Source organism: Podarcis gaigeae, assembly GCF_964106915.1.
Source record: "Podarcis gaigeae genome assembly, chromosome: 4".
Taxonomy (NCBI): Eukaryota; Metazoa; Chordata; class Lepidosauria; order Squamata; family Lacertidae; genus Podarcis; species Podarcis gaigeae.
This window is the reverse complement of record NC_139677.1, coordinates 77,825,065-77,845,243: the sequence shown is the minus strand read 5'-3', so window position 1 is coordinate 77,845,243 and position 20,179 is coordinate 77,825,065. Positions and strand designations below refer to the sequence as shown.

Genomic DNA, 20,179 nt, shown 5'->3' with positions numbered 1-20,179 from the left:
TAATGCTTCAGAACTGGTTGCTGGAAACCAGAGGAGGAAAGATTGTTGTGGCACCTGGGTCCTGCTTGTCGGCTTCCTACAAGCATCTGATTAGCCACTGTTAGAACAGGATGCTGGACTAGATGGGCCTTTTGGCCTGATCCAACAGGCTGTTTGGATGCTCTTGTGTTCTTAAAGTATTGTGGATAACAGCAGTGCTCATAGGTTCAGATATTGCTTCAGATTTGGTTGCCCAAATGAGGCTCTTTTGAACCTCAAGCATGCTTGGCTGAAAAATAGCCGAAATGAATCTTTTTAATGCTGTGCACGTGAGTACATTTGGAATTTTGAGAAAGTACTCTGGGCACTAGTCACAAAATGGCTACCTTGAAAGCATGGTGTAACACAAAATGGCTGCCATATAGCTGCAATTTGCACTTCTCCTCAGTGTCCAATTCTAGTGGTATCAGTGGCAATATGAGTCAGTGGGCAAAGACAGGTAGTTACAATTTGGTTATGTTGCAGTGGTAAACAGGAACATGAATCACAGAAAGAGGACAAATGACATGTGTGGAACTTCTTTTAGTGCTTCAAGAATTCTCAAGATGTAGGTTCAAAATTTCTAGTGGTAGCCAGGAATATATGCAGGGTTCCAGAGTCCAAGCTGTGTTTACTATTATAATATCAGATCCCAAAATTGATTGTGGGGTTAATGGTTCTCTGGTCTTATTTAAACGTAAGTAAACAGCGGAACACAGCACATTGCTATATTATTCGAAACTGGCTTGCTTATTTCAGCCTCCATCTATCATGTTTGACATTCACAAACACGCTGATTTTTTTCTCCTCCTCTGGTTTCATGTCTCCCATACAGATTACATTTAAACAGAATATTTCCTTCATTCTTACTGGGTACAGCAGGTGCAGCCTTAGGAGCTTACAGTACTGCCTTATGTATGTTTACTTGCAGGTAAATGCTGCTGTGTTTAATTAGACCTATTCATACTTACTGTGGATGCAGCCCTGTCTACTCTTGGGTTGAAGAACCTACTCTAAGAAAAGAAAAAGAAAGAGGTCTAGTTAAGGGAGGAAAAGTTATATTGCCCTATGTCTTTGACTTAAGCCAAGAGTCTTCAACTATTTAGAGCCTGGGGATTGTTTACATTTGTAAATCTAATAAACTGTCATGGGTACCAAATAATGCCTATTTCACAGAAGAAAAATGAACCCTCATGTGTGCTGTGTTAAGTCCCCTAAAAGGTAAAGGGACCCTGACTGTTAGATCCAGTCGCGGACAACTCATCTCGGTTTACAGGCTGAGGGAGCTGGCGTTTGTCCACAGACAGTTTTTCCAGGTCATGTGGCCAGCATGACTAAGCTGCTTCTGGTGAACCAGAGCAGTGCACGGAAACACTGTTTACCTTCCTGCTGGAGTGGTACCTATTTATCTACTTGCACTTGTATGTGCTTTCAAACTGCTAGGTTGGCAGGAGCAGCTCACCCCATCGTGGGGATTCGAACCACCAACCTTCTGATCAGCAAGCTCTGTGGTTTAGACCACAACTAACTATGGAAGGGCAACTTCAAGGTTCTTGCACATGTTTCTTATGTATCTTTATATTAACCTGGATTTGGATCAGACTAACAAGAGAAATAATTTTGATTCAGTTAATACTTAAAACCAGTTTTATCAAATTCACAATTTCCAAAACAATATGGGAACTGAAACACAGCCATCTTTTAAAATTTGCACCAATCCAAAATTCGCCATACAGTTTTCAAAGCAAAGAATGTTTACAAAAATACATAGATCAGAGGGAAGTGTGCTTAGAAATGAACACATTGATGAAGATAACACAGAAATGTGTTAGGTGCCATTTGCACGAAGAAGCGGAATGATTTTTGTGAGGTGTTTCACAAAGGAAATTTGCAGGTTGCTGCAGAAATATGGAGAACTGAATTTAAGATTGGAAAAATGAGAACCCGAGAGGATTGAAATGGACAGACCCTTCTATTGCTAGATCAGACAGCCCTTCATAAAATAGGACACACAAACATCCTGTCTCTCACCTTTTCCCTCTGTCTGGCCATGTGGATCTGAAGCAAAGGAAGAGGGCAAGTGGGGACAAAGAGGAGCAATTGCAAATAGGAGGAGGGCACTGAAGGCGCCATTCCCCAAGGTCCTCCAAAGCTGGCGCCAGTAAAGTCTTCACAATAGGACTTTTGTAAAGGAGGCACCAGACAGCAACAGTTTGAGGAAAGTGTTATGATCAAGTGGAGGTGCGGTGGGCGGGTGGGGAGAGAGAGAGAAGTGGGAGACAGGCTTTTAAAGTAAAAAAGACTCTTATCCTCTGTTTGCTTTTCCTTTTTTTCTTGCCTTTGCAAAGAGAGTGTAAAATGCCATCCTACTAATATTGCAACATTCTGTGGTATCCTTGACTCAGAGTGTAAGCTGACACGTGGGCAGGAAGCTGGCAGAAAATGGGTTCTCGAGCATAAATTATATCACATCCTTGATCCGTATGACCTTGGAATCACTGCTAAAATTAAGTCCAAAGACTTTCTTGGCACTTGTGTCTGCCTGCTTGCATGCATCTTACTCCAGTCAAATTTAGCTTGAAGGATCTGAATTTGAGCCTACACTGGTATGTTAATGCATTACCTAAAGGCATACAGCCCCAGGCTATAATTTGACTCTTTTATGTATATTTTTTCATTCTAGGGCTATCTGAAGTTTCTCACACAAGCACTCACAGATTACACACACACACACAGACACACACACACACTTTGGAGATGCACAGAGAAAAGAAATGCTTAGCGAAACATGAAATCTGGGAACAATTAAAATCAAGCCAATGGCAGTGTCTGCAAGATAGCTCAGCTACAAGAAGATAACCCTCTTTGTCACTGCAGCAGCCCTGTTTATTCTCCCCACCAATTAAAAAAAATAAAAAATAAAAGTAAGCATTGTTATGCCGCATACATCTTAATACTTCTAATCTTCTGACTAGCAGAGCAAAAAATTAATATCACCCTGCCCCAGTGAAGGGAAAACAGAGAAGAGCCTCCAGGAGAAGGAAGCAAGATGAAGAAAAGACTATGCAGAATAGCATGGTCCCAGGGACATATCTGCATAGTTGCACACATAAAGAGACAAATGTTTCGGGAGAATGCTTGCATAAATATTGTCAGGGGGTCCTAAATTAGAAGATTTCTGAAAGACCACCACTGATCTTCCTCCACAATGTGGAAGGTATGGCAGTCAGTCAGGTGTGTTTTAAGGTATATTCTCCATTTTCAGTGCTCTTTGTGAACTGAGAACACACCCTAAAACATTCTCTGGGATATTCTGCAACATTTAAAATTTCCATGTAACTTCCTATTTTTCAGGGGCTGCTTGGCAGATTTATCAATATTTAAGGTGTTCCCTGAAGGCAGAACTCCTGTGGTATACAATTGCACACATACTAAATACAATTCTTTGTCTATGACCTGATTGAATGGCGCTGATCAATTTAAATTCCTAGACATCTTCTACCAAAAGCTTACCGAGAGACCTTGAGCTGGTCACTTGCTCTCAACCTAACCTACCTCATAAAGTTGCTGTGAATCATGGACATACCTCATTGAGTTTCTTAGAGGAAAGGTGGGATAGAAATAAAACAATACATACATAAAATGCACTCCGCTCCCATCCTTGGCTCCTAGAAGCTGTCAGCATGCAACAGCAGCCACACCCAGGGAAATGACTTCAACTGGCCTGCTAAACCAGGTGAGGGTAGTGATGGGTCTCAAACCCTCAGTGAGTTAGGGACTTCCCCTGCATTCAAAGACAGGCTCCCCCCGACTGAGCAGACAAGTTCAAGAGGGAGTCCAATGGTCAAGAAGGCATTTTCTGCACATGCTGTAGAGGAAAGTGAGGGGCAGATGGCACTCGTCAACCTGGGAAGGTAGCCCATCTAGGAAAAGGAAAACTCAAACCTTTGCTGCCTTGTAGGATATATTCAGGAGAAGAAAAGGCTAAGGAGTAAACCCAACACAAATCTGGAGTGGAGTCTCTAAGATGGTTGGATGGGGCCTTGTAGGCTTCCTACTGGCTGCTCTTTTATCCAAGCTGGTGCCAAACGTTTTGCTCTACTTTCCATTGGACCACATTGGCAAGGCTGAGAGAGTCTTGTCATCTGAGCAGACTAGGACCTCCATACATACTGCCCAGGCTTGCACTCCAGGGAGGTGCTCATAATACATTGATTTGACTTCACCCCTGGAGGGGCTCTCCATTGTCTCTCAAGACAGATGGATACTATTAGGGATCAGATAAAGCATTAAAAAGTCCCCACCACAGGTTCCCCTCCCCCTTTAATTGAACATAAGCAAACAATCTTACAAAAACAAAACAAACAGGGAAGAAGATTGTTTCTGCAGAGGATGTTTGAGAGAAAATTACTTTTGGCCATAAAATTAATAGAAGACTTCAAGTAGGATTTTTGGGGTGGAGCTACTTTGGCAGAAGGTCACTGGTGATGTCCACAGCTTTCCGCAGTTACCCTGTTTTCATCTTTTTTTTTTTTGTAGCTAGTATGCTAATGACTGCAATGTTCAGCAGCCTCAGTGCCAGAGAAATGTGCAATTTTATTGCTTTCCCTTGGAGCCCACACACTAAAAATGAAGAGGAAAATGATGAATTTTACATGATCAGAGAGAGCCAGGATATGTGCTGCTCTCCTTTCACAGTGCAGAGGAAGATGAGTAAACATGAGCTTTTTGGGGGATGTGTGTGTGTGTATTAATGCAAACCCAAACTATCTTTGAATCCCTGTCTTCCATTCCCCACCAAGGACTAATTACTCCCCCCCCCCCAATTTAATCCCAATTCCAGGAGGAATTCACTTTGCTCAATTAATTGGTCAACTGCACATGTCTACCTTGGACATAATGAAGGTGGCCAGCTATGCCATTCACCTCTCCTCTCCACCGGCTCTGCTCAGCACTGCACTCTTTCTTTCCTGGATGTTTTCACTGCACCTTTCCCTTCATACAGAGGAACCAAGTCCTATGGGCTGAGGTCCCCTCGCCTCCCCCCTCCTAAAATATTAGAGGGAGCCTCTCCCCAAAGTTAATGGGCATTGCCATTCATATATATATATATATAGAGAGAGAGAGAGAGAGAGAGTACACACACACACACACACACACACACACACACACACACTGCATCATGTGATTGATTATTCAGGGTGGGTCTTACCTTGCCACCCCAATATTTTATTCAAGCTGGCACCCCTGCCTGCATCTGTTTCCTTGCCTGATTGACTGCTTGAAACACTGGGGCTGGGGAGGGCATCAAATGCGGTTTAGCATGGGTTCCTGGATCTTACTCCCTTTTTTTGGGGGGGGGGTGTCATAAAGACATATGAGTGCAGTACAGTGCATGAAATGGTTTCTTGGTTTTTGGTGGCCTGGTCCCCTTCCTGCATGCCTTGTTTCCTTTGCACAATAGGAAAGCCAGTCATTTATACAAGTATTACAGAACACACATGGGAGCTGCATTGCATTTCTGTTCATTGAAGGTCCACCTCCTTTCCTAAATGCAAAAGCTGTGATCTTGTGTTTCCCTGCTCAGAATTCCATTGAAATCAATTTTGTTTAATTTTCAGGGTTTTTAATCTGTCTGTCTGTCATCTGTCTATCTATCTATCTATCTATCTATCTATCTATCTATCTATCTATCTATCATCTATATCTATCATCTATCAATCAATCTATCTATCTATCTATCTATCATCTATCTATCTATCATCTATCTATCTATCATTATAGAAATGGAGGGGGAAGAATAAGATTGGTCTGTAAAAACAGAGCCTGACTTTCTAGTGTTGACACCTGCTCACAAACAGAGGCTTTATGCACAGCAGGATTGATCAGCAGAAGGTTTAACGAAGGACTCAGCTACACAGCTGCAAATAAAACATTTTAAATGTGTTGTAAAGTGCAATATACAAATGTGACACAAGATGGCAACAGTGAGCTATGCAAAATTCAATGCATTTTTCAAAAAAAAATTAAAAAGCATTTTCACAGTGCTTTTTATATGTGTGTAGAGTCCACCAAACACGGCATCTCCATGGCAGAAATTCTGGTGAATGCTGCGTATATTCCAGTTGATGCAGAATGCTTCTGCCCATAAAAAGTGGCAACCTTCTGAATTTCCCACCTTTGTAAACTAAATAGGGATTTGCTTTGGACAGACTTTTCAACAGCCCTTTCTGCTGCATTTGTCTTGATGTGCTTACATTAGTAGGTAATAATGTGAATCTCCTGGCTGTGAAAAGTTGTGTCTGCCGGTTTCTTCACATCAAGCTACTGGTAAAGACACAGGAACAGTCAGGTTGCTTTCTTTGGTCCAGAGTTCCCAAAACTTTGGTCTCCAGCTGCTTTTGGACTACAGTTCCCATCATCCCTGACCACTGGTCCTGCTAGCTAGGGATGATGGGAGTTGTAGTCCAAAAACAGCTGGAGACTCAAGTTTGGAAACCCTGCTTTGGTCCATTGGCAACCCTGCAGTTTGAATAATCTCTGATCGTATACATGTATTAAAAAGTTTGTGGGTTAGATTGTAAGGTAGTGTGTGCTTAGGTAAGATTTTAAAAGTAAAGGAACCCTGGACGGTTAAGTCTAGTCAAAGGCAACTATGGGGTTGCGGCGCTCATCTCGCTTTCAGGCTGAGAGAGCCACCGTTTGTCCACAGCTTTCCAGGTCTTGTGGCCAGCATGACTAAACCACTTCTGGCTCAATGGAACACCATGACAGAAGCCAGAGTGCATGGAAACGCCGTTTACCTTCCCACAGCAGCGGTACCTATTTATCTACTTGCACAGGTATGCTTTCAAATTGCTAGGTTGGCAGGAGCTGGGACAGAGCGACGCGAGCTCACTCTGTCACGGAGATTCGAACTGCCAAGTTTCTGATTGGCAAGCTCAAGAGGCTTGGTGGTTTAGACCACAGCGCCACCCACATCCTTGACAGTGAGTGCTTAGCACAAGACTGCACAGTGTGATCTGCTTAACTGAGCAGAGAGATGAACTTAGTTCAGGCATGGCAAACATTTGGCTCCCCAGATGTTGGTGAACTACAATTTCCATCGCTCCTGGCCTTTAGCTATGCTTTGGTAGGGTTGATGGCAGTTGTAATTAAGCAAAATTTTGGGAGCCTCTGGTTCCTCACTTAGATCTTTTCCATGCAAATCCAATACTTTGGGCACTTTCAGCTGTTAGAGCCATGGATCCTCTGTGGCAGCTGCTTCTGGTTCTTTGGGAAAGAGAGCATTCCCTTGCCATCATGTTTCCTGATAGACACTTATTTGTCTTTAACATGTTAAAAATGCAATTTCTCTTGCTACAAAGCAGCAACGACAGGAAAAACAAAACGTGTTTGATGTCTAACTTTCTACAAATTACTTGTTAAGGGCCATCTATCCTCCCTTGGTGGTTTGGACACCCAGTGCAAGGTGAACTTATACATGTTTACTCAGAAGTAAATCCCATTGATTTCAATGGGCCTTACTCCCAAATAAGTTCTTTTGGATTGCAGCCTGACAGCCCAATCCTATACAAGTGGTAGTTGCCTCCAAGTCAGCATGCCTATCTCTGGAGAGGGTTCAATTGCAAGTTGCAGTCATTTTCCGTCTCTGATTCTTTTCCTTATTGCTTCTATAGATGCACTATGAAATGAGTCTTCCAAGAAAAGATCAGAAAACTGCAGAATACATTGAAAAACATAGCATGCTGAAGAATGTGCCTCACAGTTATAGAAATCATTTGCATCATTTACCAAGCAGGCGGCTACATTGTTCAGCCCTGCCTGAGCTGGCAACAGAGACCGCTGGCTTTTGTGCAAACCAAGTCTTTTGCCTCCTCCTTCCATTCATCTACATCTTTTGTTTTTCACCCGCACATACAATTTATTATTGTTCTGACCCAGTAAAAGAACAGAAGAGATTTTCAGATGCTGTCTTTTTTATTGCCATTTCGAAATTTGTTTATTTTGCATTGGCAAATATAGATAGATTTAGAAATCTAATTTCAGAAGAAATAAAGCTGGATAGATATGGAGCAGGTGCTTCTGGAATGTAGACAGGAGGGCAGTGGAAAGATGTACATTGATTTCATTCCGTTCTTCCCAATAGGATGCTCTTCTTCCTCCTCCTCCTCTAGGCATTATCATAGCATTGCAAGCCGTTAGAAGAGACCCTATTACTGCCATCTGCTGGCTATAATGCAGGTATGTCTCCATTACGTTGTGGTTCTACCTGGCCTGAAGAAACCGCACCCCTTCCTTTCTTCTGTCCAATCACAGTTTAGTTAAGCCTATATATGAAGACTTTTGGGAGGCGTGGTCACTATTGTTAAGACAAGATGACAGTAGTAAAATGGCTTTGGGCTCCTTCGGGCACAATGCTTTTCTGGATTATTTGTTTGTCCGTGTCTCTTGTTCTGGGTGCTCCTAGTAGCTTTAAAGATTTGCCAAGATTGTGGAGCAGAAGAACACTGTCTTGTGGAACGGACAGCTTGTACTTCACCTTACCTGCAAACCATTCAGAGATAATTCACTTTCTTACTGTTCGAGGTAAGCAGATTCTTATCAAAGGTGCTTTTTAAAGGAGATTTTTGGGGGATTTGGCCCCAGCATTTCAGACAGAAGCTTTATATTTTCTGGTGTATTGTGAATTATACCCTTTCCCTCTGCAATTCCCTCTGACTAGACTGAGTGTCTCTAGCAGACTGGTGTGGGATTGGGAAGGTTGGCTATGGGCCTCTGTTCTCCCTTTTCCTCTCTAAACCATACTTCTTTTGGACAACCAAGCAGAGGACACCCAGCTGGCTGCTACACCAATCAAGGCCTGTTTACAGGTGCAGCTCACACTGACCTGATATTAAAGCTATTGGGTGCTGCTAGTGGTTCCTCAAATGGCTGCTGTCCTTGCATTAATTTAGGCTTTGCGTTGCAAGAGGAAATTCCAACTCCCAGTGGGGAAAAAACAGCTGCAGAGCGACTCTTTATACTGTATCTGCTTTTATGAATTTGTCCTTAGTTACAGGGTTGCTGTTCAAGCAGACCCTTTTCTTATGTGAAGAATACGAACCTGCCTGCCTTTAGTACAATAATCAGAGCTTCGTGTTTAAACCATCGTGGTGATTCAGTGGGTCATAGGACTATGGAGGGGAAACTGTGCTTGTAAAAGCTAGAGTGTCTTAGCAGATGGTGTCAAAGAGCTGGGAGGCCTTGATACAAGTACAGTTACATAGGCTTTAGAGAAATGCACTACTTGGTCAGTTTTCCTCCTGACTGAAGCTCTGAAGCGTTAACCCAGGCAGTGATTCAACATGAGAGAGGTTCCCTATCACCCCACTGCTACATTTTTTGGGGTGGGGGAAGGCAATGGTGGTAAATGATCCACTCAAGTTTCTGCATTTGGTTGTTAAAGAAGCAGAGAGCATCCTGGGTTTGTGAAGCAGCTGCCATTCTATCTATAACACTGGAAGGGCAAGGAAATCATGAGCCTGTGAAGGAAAGCCATCATAATAAAAATTAGGAAGCTCTACAAACTTGAATGTGTATGCGGGTGGCGCTGTGGGTTAAACCACAGAGCCTAGGACTTGCCGATCAGAAGGTCGGCAGTTCAAATCCCTGTGACGGGGTGAGCTCCCGTTGCTTGGTCCCTGATCCTGCCAACCTAGCAGTTCGAAAGCATGTCAAAGTGCAAGTAGATAAATAGGTACCACTCCACCGGGAAGGTAAACACTGTTTCCGTGCGCTGCTCTGGTTCGCCAGAAATCATGAGCCTGTGAAGGAAAGCCATCATAATAAAAATTAGGAAGCTCTACAAACTTGAATGTGTATGCGGGTGGCGCTGTGGGTTAAACCACAGAGCCTAGGACTTGCCGATCAGAAGGTCGGCAGTTCAAATCCCTGTGACGGGGTGAGCTCCCGTTGCTTGGTCCCTGATCCTGCCAACCTAGCAGTTCGAAAGCATGTCAAAGTGCAAGTAGATAAATAGGTACCACTCCACCGGGAAGGTAAACACTGTTTCCGTGCGCTGCTCTGGTTCGCCAGAAGCGGCTTAGTCATGCTGGCCACATGACCCGGAAGCTGTACACCGGCTCCTTCGGCCAATAAAGCAAGATGAGTGCCACAGCCCCAGAGTTGGCCACGATTGGACCTAATAGTCAGGGGTCCCTTTACCTTTACCTTACAAACTAAAATGTAGTGTGTACCTGATCCTTATATGTTGGAAATGAAGGACTGCTTGATGCCTACATTTTTGTTATCAGGAGCTGTGTTGGCTTTGCTAACAGGTTTTGATGGCGATTGGTCTGTATCATACAATCTGGGGACACCAGAGTTGGAATAATGGGGTGATAATCTTACCTTGGCTTCAGACCAGCCTACCGATACTGTAAGGAATAGAGAAGTAGAATTAATCTGCAGTTTCACTGAAGAAGCTGGTTTTGACTGGGTTGAGATTTATATTTCAACAACAGATCAGTATGCTAGGTAATAAGGAAAAAATATATTTGTACACATCAGAGAAAGATTGAAGACTGTAGGGCATGACTGATTAAAAAGTATTGTACTGACTAGAGCCAAACCGTTTGAGAATAATCAATGTAAGGGTGAGAGCTTTGACCCCTGGCATGAAGACATTGTATGGATAGATCTCAAAGAGGGCACCAATTTCTTTCCTAGATTCAGAAGGCCAGTCCCATCCTCTTGACAGATCTGCTTGTGTCTCCATCTCTCAGAAACCAGAAGGCTCTACAGTGGTCATTGTTCCTTATACTGGATGTTTCTTTATCAAAAAGGTAGTAACTTGACCCTTTGCTGGGACATAGAGGCTTGCTATAAAGGACCATATAGACAAATATTTCCAGTCACACTAGGATCAGTTGTGAGTCACTGAAATAAGTTACATGAATTGGGTGGATGTATGAAGGATCCTCATACCAGGTTACTCATGAATTCCTCAACAGTCTCTTGCATCATGAATCGTGAGGAATGGGCTTTTATAATTGCATAGTAGAAAACAGTTGTCTTCTAATAAGCGTACAAGTTATGGGAGTAATCTCTGTCTTAGTTCAATTAGTGGAAATCTCCAAACATGCCTTGCCTTGTCTGTTAATACAGAACAGCTACTTCTTAATGACTCTCAGGATTGAAGGACTGGAAGCGGTTAGCAAAGTGCTTCTTTATGAAGAGGACCTGAAATGCCCAACCCATTTGCCAGGTATTGCAACTTTGGAATCTAAACTTGTAGAATCTAAATGTCACCCCAAATTACCTGGCAGAAAAAAGCAAAGGTAAAGTCCATTATTGGTTGAGAATAGGACATCAGGTGAGAAAGGGGAAGAGGGCACCCTGTGTCAATACAGAATTGCAGGTTATGATAAATTCCGTTGTGTCTTGTAAGGGAGGGAAATAGGGCTTTTCATCCACCATAAATCCCTCCCATGATTGTTCTAAATGTGGATTTGGAGAGTTCCAGAATGCTGACTACCATATTTGCAATAGTGTATGATAGGCTAAGGGCAGTACTTCAACAACAGCAGAAATGTGTTCCTAGGATGAGTGGGATGATGTAACAACAAACCCTAACACTCTGGCCTTCAGCTTTAGATGTTCCAAGCAGCAGCGTATGCCAGGGAGTGCAGAGACAAGACCGCCTTCCCTGTGCCACTCAACCTGTGTCCCAGGGAGAATGTGAAGAGAGAGGCTGCTGTTATACCACTGAAGATCATCGTGTTCCTTGTTACTATGGCAATACAGGTAGGCAGGGCATTCTTTTAAAAAAAAAAAGACACCTGCACTAGAAGTGTACTTTAGGCATATTTTGAGGTTCTGGTTTGAGAACAAAACACTTCGTTCCAGAGAAGTTAAGGGAAACTGAATTTCCAGTCTAAACAACTTTCATCCTAGCTGCACAAATCCATATTTTGCAAGGCAATGTCTAATTAAGCAACTCTTCTCCCTTGCTTATATGGAGAGAAGGGGAAGAACCATAGAAGTGAAGCAGGCTCAAGGAAATCTAGTTATGTGGTAAGCATTTTTTTTTTTTAAATCCACATTTTAAAAGGTGCACCTTGGAATTTGCTGGAATTGGATGTTTTCTTTACTGTGGCCGTGGTATCTCCTATGGCTGAAATGGTTGCCTTCCATATGGAGCCAGGTGGCAACAAAAGGAAGGATGGTTAATTCTAGAAACCATGAGAAGTCTGTGGTGGAATTCCATGCTAATGCTTTTGGCTTTCATTTTTCAGTGACTACACACTGCACTCCAGATGGCTACTTCTCAATTGCAGTGTCCAGGGATGTGACTCTGCCATCATTAATTCTGGACTCTGTGCATCTTGTCAGTGGATATGGCAGTGGTTGTGTTCCTGTGACAAAGAACGGTGCCTTTGTCCTCTACAAATTCCCACTCTCTTCCTGCGGAACTACTTTTCTGGTAGGAATCCAATACAAAACCACCTGCCTTGAAAGCTCCTGATTTAAGCAACCAGCTTGCAAACACACTTACACTGCATCAGACCATTGGGCCATCCAGCTCAGCATAGGTGCCAACTCGCTTGGGCCCTGGGTGCCCGAGCACCCAAAGAATTCCCCATGAAGGGGCTGGGCACCCACAAATTTTGGTGCACGCTGCATGGCACCCACAGCCCCGGGCACCCATAGTTGCGGGGCTACGTTGGCACTTTTGTAGCTCAGTATCATTTACATGGACAGGCAGCAACTCTCCAAGGTTTCAGGTTGGGGACATTCCCAGCCCTACCTGGAGATGCAGGGGATTGAACCTGGGACCCTCTGTGTGCAAAGTCACTACTGACCCTTCTCTTTGACTGCACCACACTATTATACCTGGATGAAATATTCTGGTTTTAGGTAAGTCTGGGGTCAACAAAAGGAGCCTCTTGCATGGCCATTCCATAGCTGAAATCCCCAGGCATAGTGGGAAGAGATGCACAGAAAAGCATAGGCTACTATGGACTGTGTTAATAAAGTCCTTGTAAATCCATGCATACGCCCTCTGATCTGAAAATGTACAGGGGTTAGGGGAGACAGGAACTGGGCAAGGTACTGAGGAAAGTAGGATGCGGGTGGCGCTGTGGGTTAAACCACAGAGCCTAGGGCTTGCCAAAGGTCGGTGGTTCAAATCCCTGCAACAGGGCGAGTTCCCTTTGCTTGGTCCCTGCTCCTGCCAACCTAGCAGTTCGAAAGCATGTCAAAGTGCAAGAAGACAAATAGGTACCGCTCCAGCAGAAAGGTAAACGGCGTTTCCGTGTGCTGCTCTGGTTTGCCAGAAGCAGCTTAGTCATGCTGGGCACATGACCCGGAAGCTGTATGCTGGCTCCCTCGGCCAATAAAGCGAGATGAGCGCCGCAACCCCAGAGTCGGCCACGACTGGACCTAATGGTCAGGGGTCCCTTTACCTTTACCTTTTTACTGAGGAAAGTAATCTGCTAGATGACCAAATTGGTTCATATGGGCAGAGGTGATCCTTGAGGTACCATGGTCCTGAACCATTTTTAAAGCTTTCTAGGTCAAAATCAACACTTTGAATTGGACCCACAAATACATTGGCTGCCAGTACAATTGAGCCGGGATCAGTGCAATATGCTCAGACAGTCTTCTCTGGTGAGCAACCTGGCCACTGAATTCTGCACTAGCTGCTGAAGTTTCCAAACCGTCTTGAGAGGCAGCCCTAGGTATAACACATCACAGTAATCTAACCAAAAGGTTACCGGGGCATAGACATCAGAAGCTAGACTATCCCTACCCAGATAGGGGCACAGCTGGGCCCCCAGCCAAAGCTGATGGAAGGACTCTGTGCCACCAAGGCCACCTGAGCCCAATCTGTATAGGCTCCTTCAGAAGGACTGTAACGTCATCAAGAGCAGGCAACCTCCCATCCACAAGGAAGCTCTGAATTTCTTAAGGCCAGAGAAAGTGAGCAATTGATGCAACCCCTCTAAATTTACAGGTATTATCAAGAGTGCACTTTATGGTTCAGAAATGTTTGACTCTTCTTAGGTTTCCTTCATTCTTCTCTGGGTGCAGGATTGCAGGGCAAATAAACTGGATTAATCCCAACTAATCTTTAATGTTTAAAAACAGGGAGCAGGCGATCAGGGCATATATGCAAATGAGCTGGTAGCACACCATGATGTCAAAAACTGGAACACTGGATCACTCATGCAAGATAGCACCTTCAGGTAATCGTAAATGGCACTCACACATAATGGCATCTGGGCACACAGGAAACTACAGTGTTAAGGCTATTGGTCTATCGAGCACATTATTGTCTGCATTGCCTGGTAGCAGCTCTCAAGTTTTGAGATAGGTCCTTCCCTGGATTGAATCGGGAGCCTTCTGATTGCAAAGCCAGATGCTCTACTACCAAGCTACGACTCTTCCCCAATACCTAACTTCTTTATCTTTGCTCTTCACTAGACTGCATGTCAGCTGCAGGTATTCAACAGGGAGCTTCCTCCCCCTTATGGTACAAGTCTTCACCCTTCCGCCTCCACCGTCAATCACTCAGTTTGGCCCACTCAGCCTCGAGCTTAGAATTGCTACTAGTAAGTGTCATCATGTCAATGAGAGGAAAATCTATGGCTGTCATAATTTCTGACACCTCTATTCTCCACTTCGTGTACTTCTTGCTTGCATGTATTGTAAAGAATCGGCTGTTTAGTAGCTGTCTGCATCCCTCTGCAGTAGTCTGAACAAAGCTTGGAAGCCTAAAACTCAATCTTCAAACTTTCCCCGAAGACTGAACTGGAACAAAGGGATTTATGGGGAAGTAACTTCACGACGCAGGTGGCGCTGTGGGACGCAGGTGGCGCTGTGGGACGCAGGTGGCGCTGTGGGTTAAAGCCTCAGCGCCTTGGACTTGCCGATTGAAAGGTCGGCGGTTCGAATCCCTGCGGCGGGGTGCGCTCCCGCTGCTCGGTCCCAGCGCCTGCCAACCTAGCAGTTCGAAAGCACCTCCGGGTGCAAGTAGATAAATAGGGACCGCTTACCAGCGGGAAGGTAAACGGCGTTTCCGTGTGCGGCTCTGGCTCGCCAGAGCAGCGATGTCACGCTGGCCACGTGACCTGGAAGTGTCTCCGGACAGCGCTGGCCCCTGGCCTCTTAAGTGAGATGGGCGCACAACCCCAGAGTCTGTCAAGACTGGCCCGTACGGGCAGGGGTACCTTTACCTTTACCTTTTAACTTCACGAGAACAGCAAACTTCCTGCTAAGCATTGTGTATGGTGCAATGTGATTACTGTGTCTACTGACTTTCCAAGGAAAAAGACAATAGAAAGCTGCGCATGATATGAACACATTTTGATGATTAGGAGGGATTAATTGGGCACGCTGCTAGATCTTTGTAAGACAGCCACAACAAGAGGCTACAAGCAGGAGTAGGGTACCTTGGGCCCTGCAAATGAACTACAACAGGCTTCCTCAACCACGGCCCTCCAGATGTTTTGAGACTACAATTCCCATCATCCCTGACCACTGGTCCTGCTAGCTAGGGATCATGGGAGTTGTAGGCCAAAAACATCTGGAGGGCTGAGGTTGATGAAGCCTGAACTACAACATCCACCAAGTCAGTGAACCATGGCCAATTCATTTCTTCATAAAAAATATCTATTTTGCTGCATCATAAAGCTATATCATAGCTTTATAAAAACCTTTAAAGCGATGGTGTTGTGATCCTTCTCAGTCGGTGGTGTGTAACCATTTGCAATATTTGTATTCTGCAGACCAACAGTACAGCAAATACTATGCTAATGGGGACTATCCTGTAGTCAAGCTCCTGAAGGATTCGGTTTACTTGGAAGTACGGATCCTGCAGCGGACAGACCCAGACCTTGTCTTGGTTCTTCATGAGTGCTGGGCCACACCAAGTACTAACCCCCTGCAGAGGCCTCAGTGGCCCATCTTAATGAACAGGCAAGACCTCCAAGATAAGCTAGGAATTTGAGACTACTGAAGAGCATTTCACATAATGCAGCGTTTTCCTCTCTTACAGGTGTCCATATGAAGGAGACAACTACCAGACTCGGTTCATCCTCGTGGGAGCAGTTTCAGGGCTACAATTTCCATCTCACTACCAACGCTTTGTCATCAGCACTTTCAGCACTGCTTCCCGGCAGGCACTTACTGGACCAGTAAGAGCTCCCCAGTTTCACCAGGGTCCTAGCTTGTGAAAGAGTGATGCATGAGAATAGATTACTGAATCAGATTACGGAATCATGAAAACATAGAATTGTAGAGTAGGAAGGGGATCATGAGGGTAATCTAGTCCCAACCCCCTTTGGCCCCACGTGGTTCCAGAATCCATGACCTTGAGATACTCTACTGAGTGAGCCATCTATCATGAATTGTTGAGAAAATTGGGTTTTTTTAAATGCTATTTTTCCATTTTTCCATCTTACAATATTTCAACAACAAGAATTAAATCTAAAGAAAGTCAGTTTACATTTTCTTTGACTCCCCTCCGTGCTTTGTTCTATTATATCGTAATCTTACTGCATAACCAATTCAAACCTATTTACAAATTTAACCTTTTTACTCCCTTTAAGTTATTTCTTACTGCTCATGTTTGTCATTCTTGCTAATGTTTTAAATTACATACAATTGGTCTTCATATATTCAACAAATTTCCCCCAGTCTACTAAAAGGAAGTCTCTCACCTTGATCTCTTATTCTTCCGGTCCCACCATTTCCATCAGTTTTATTTACCAATCATCTTTCATTGGAACTGTTTTTTCCCCATCTTTAGGCATATACCATTTGGGCAGCCAGAGAAAATTATTATGTATGCACTTCTTAAACAGCAGGGTGTTTTACAGACATTCATTGTGCAGGATTTCACAGCTGTGGGCAGAAGCTTGTCCCAAGGAGCTGGGTCCAGACACACAACCTTCCACAATGTGACTGTTTTTGCTTCTACTGTATGCAATAGAGGTAGAGAGTTGCATTTGGCGTAAGGGTGACATGCCTTCCTGGGCAACACTTGAGGGCCGCATACCAGTGGGGACTAGAGCAACAAATGCGACTTTTATCTCTTCATACTATAGGCTGCATTCCAGCCTTGCAAAACCACAGCGTAACTCTCTATCCTCCATCTATGCAAAGAAGAAGCATTAACACAGTTGCAGGGCACGTTTTGAGCCAAGCAAAAGCTTTCAGGGAGGGCATGGAGTAGGGCTGGTGAAGGATGTGGCCTGAGAGGAAGGAGTCCTGAGAGCCAGAAGGAGGTTTTAGGGTCCCAGCCCAGATCCTTCAGGACAAGTCATTTTGTTTTCTTAATGCAGGACCATTCCACAATGAAGGTCCATCTACTTGTGTTTAAGCATAGCAAAGTCTGGTTAAATGCTGTTAACACCAGATTTGGGTGGGGCAATTGACTTGGAATGCACAGTATGCCTGTTAAAGGATGTGTGAGTATAGGTGGGCAGTGTATAGGACAACCCTCTTAGATTTGTACTTTTAACAGGCGTGAATGAGTCTGACTGTCTTTTGCCAGGTTTACTTCCACTGCAGCGCTGCTGCTTGTGTCCCATCTACTGTGGAATCCTGCATGGCTCACTGTCCTAGGATCAGAGGTAATGGCTCCCCAGCTATTCAACTGCCATTTTGTTTTTCTCTTCCAAAACTGCTAAAAGAGGATATAGAAGAATTTCTTCCTCTTGTAACAAAGAGAGGTGACTTCCCTTGAGCAGTGGCAACCAGTTAGGAACTGTTGGTGCAGAATAAAAGACCCAAACAGCAAGCAGGATCTAGTTCCATATTCCAGCCAGGCAAAAACAGTGAGGGGCTGTGGTCTGTGGAGAGTTTAAAGGTCTGATGACCACATTTGGCCCTGGAGCCTGTGGTTCTCCACTCCGATGCAGAGATGTTGTGATGAATAGACGGTTCTGTACAAATTTTCAAGGCGCTTTCTGCCAGATGCAAAACTAAACAAACTTGCAGTGTTGCCTCTGGAGGATTTATGCATCAGCCGTCCCTAGATTACTCTTCTGTGGGAGGCCAATTCAGATCTTTATGTGGAATTTTGTGCATGAAATCTGACAATATGTGGAAATGCATCTAGTGCAGTGTGCTGCTCTGCAGGAGTAACTAGCCGAATGAGGTGCTGAATGCTTATGGCTTCCCAGAAAGCCTAGCGACTGCCTCAAACGCAGCCTTTCAATGCAAAGCTCCCTTGAGTGCCGCAGTGGTAATCCTGAGGCTGAAAGGAAAGGGGAGACATGATCAGCACAAGAGCTGGAACATCTGTATTAATCACTTGCCTGCTAACTTCTCTTGTCAAATAGCCAGGAGATCGCTTGAGAACCAAGCCCTACAGGACACTCCAAGGAGCCTAGTGATGGCAGAAGGACCTGTAGACTTCCAGATGGAGAAAGAACAGGACAATGTTGAACAGAAAGGTGAGAGGGAAGTAGCTATTGAGATGGGAATACTATTTTTGTGTGTCTGTCTGTCTGTCTGTCTGTCTGTGTGTGTGTGTGTGTGTGAGAGAGAGAGAGAGAGAGAGAGAGATAATGACTGTTGCCATGAAATACCATGATGAATTGGGTCCTATTCTTTTCATGGGCATGACTTTGAAACTGTATTTGTGTGTTGGAGACTTACTATTCCTAATATAGATCTAATCTGCCAAATTCATAACTGGCTTGGATGCATAAATTTTAAGCTAAGGGTTGTCTACACTGCTGCATTTTGGGTTGTTGTTTTTTTTTAAATTCCTATATTGGTCATAAAGAGCAAGAACAAAAGCCCTCTAAGCCTTTTCTGAGCAGTAACCTTTCAGTTGCATGGATGTGCTTATGGTTCAAGCTTACACTACGTACCTAAAGAAATCTGCTTCATGGAATACATATATATAGATGGGCCCAGAGGTCGCCCTGGTCCTCTGTGGCATATGCTTGGCATGTGTGGGAAAACAGCTTCTCCTTAGGTAGCCTTGTAAGAAGAATCTGAAGAAATATGGCAGTGGTGGGCAAATGGTATATGGCAAGGTGGATCGTGTGAAAATGCTGATGTACAAAAGTATTGCATACACCTCTCTGTTGAGGACTTCGCTGAATCACAAGAAAACTAGAGTTCTGTGGTTATTAATTAGCCAGTTAATTAATTAATTATCTCTTGCAGGTTCCCATTGGAGTAGTCCAGTCTTGTCAAAAGAATGGGAGAGAGCCCTTGTAGTTGCAGTAGGAGCTGTTTTTGTTGCTTTCTCTCTTGTAGGATTAAGGAAATACTCGAAAAGGACCAAAATGTGAATGGAGAGATGTTTTTTGTTTTGTTTTTTGTTTTAAATAAAGAAGTGGTGAATGATGTCTTTTATTTGCCTTGTCCTGTATTGAAGCTCTACACCAGCGCTAGCCAACAAGGAACCTTCCTGATGATGTTGAGCTACAGCTCCCATCATCCCTGAACCTTGACCATGGGGGCAGCAATGTCCAGAAGGCAGGGGTACTTGTCAAGTTTTGCCTTGCGTCTCAATGATTGCTTGGTTCAGGTTGGAACTGCTAAAACAGTTACCAACATACACTGTCAAAATCAAATGAAGTACATTGGTACCTTAGTTATCAAACAACTGGGAACCCAAACACTGCAAACCCGGAAGGAAGTAAATTTTTTCGGAAGCCGAATGTGCTCTGTTTTCAGTGTTAAGCTTCTGTTTTGAGTGCCATGCTTCCATTTTGAGTGTTACACTGAGGTCTGTCTGTTTTTGCTATTTATTTTGCCTTTTCTTTTTGTGGCTTTTTGTTTTGTTTTTGTGACTGTGTTATGTAAAAGTCTGGAATGGATTAATCCATTTTGCATTACTCTCCATGGGAAAGCATACCTTGGTTTATGAATGCTTTGGTTTTGGAACGGACTTACAGAATGGATTAAATTTGAGAACCAAGGTACCACTGTATGTGTTTCATTGCACTGCTTCTGGATCTAGCGCAGTGAAGTACAAATAGTGGAATTAGACAAGGCACTCTACTGGTATGTGTTAAATTGAAGGTAGGTGGATATACTGAAAAAGTGTATTGGTAGCTAAAATTGTATATAAAAAAATATCCCCCCTTTTTTAAAAAAATGAATTATTCAGCAATTTATGAGAAAAGAAATTCTATTTAAAGAATGATCA

General features: G+C 43.9%; 1 protein-coding gene across 1 annotated transcript; it reads left to right on the top strand.

The window, feature by feature from the left end:
- The first annotated feature begins 8,418 nt into the window (after positions 1–8,418).
- Positions 8,419–19,371, top strand: ZP4 (zona pellucida glycoprotein 4). Its single transcript, XM_083736850.1, has 12 exons — positions 8,419–8,607; positions 10,729–10,844; positions 11,167–11,266; positions 11,650–11,805; positions 12,297–12,484; positions 14,152–14,249; positions 14,488–14,615; positions 15,792–15,981; positions 16,061–16,199; positions 17,561–17,639; positions 18,351–18,464; positions 19,189–19,371. Exons 1-12 carry the CDS (start codon positions 8,436–8,438, stop codon positions 19,314–19,316), a joined length of 1,608 nt encoding a protein of 535 aa, XP_083592976.1. The 5' UTR covers positions 8,419–8,435; the 3' UTR covers positions 19,317–19,371.
- The last annotated feature ends 808 nt before the right edge of the window (positions 19,372–20,179 follow it).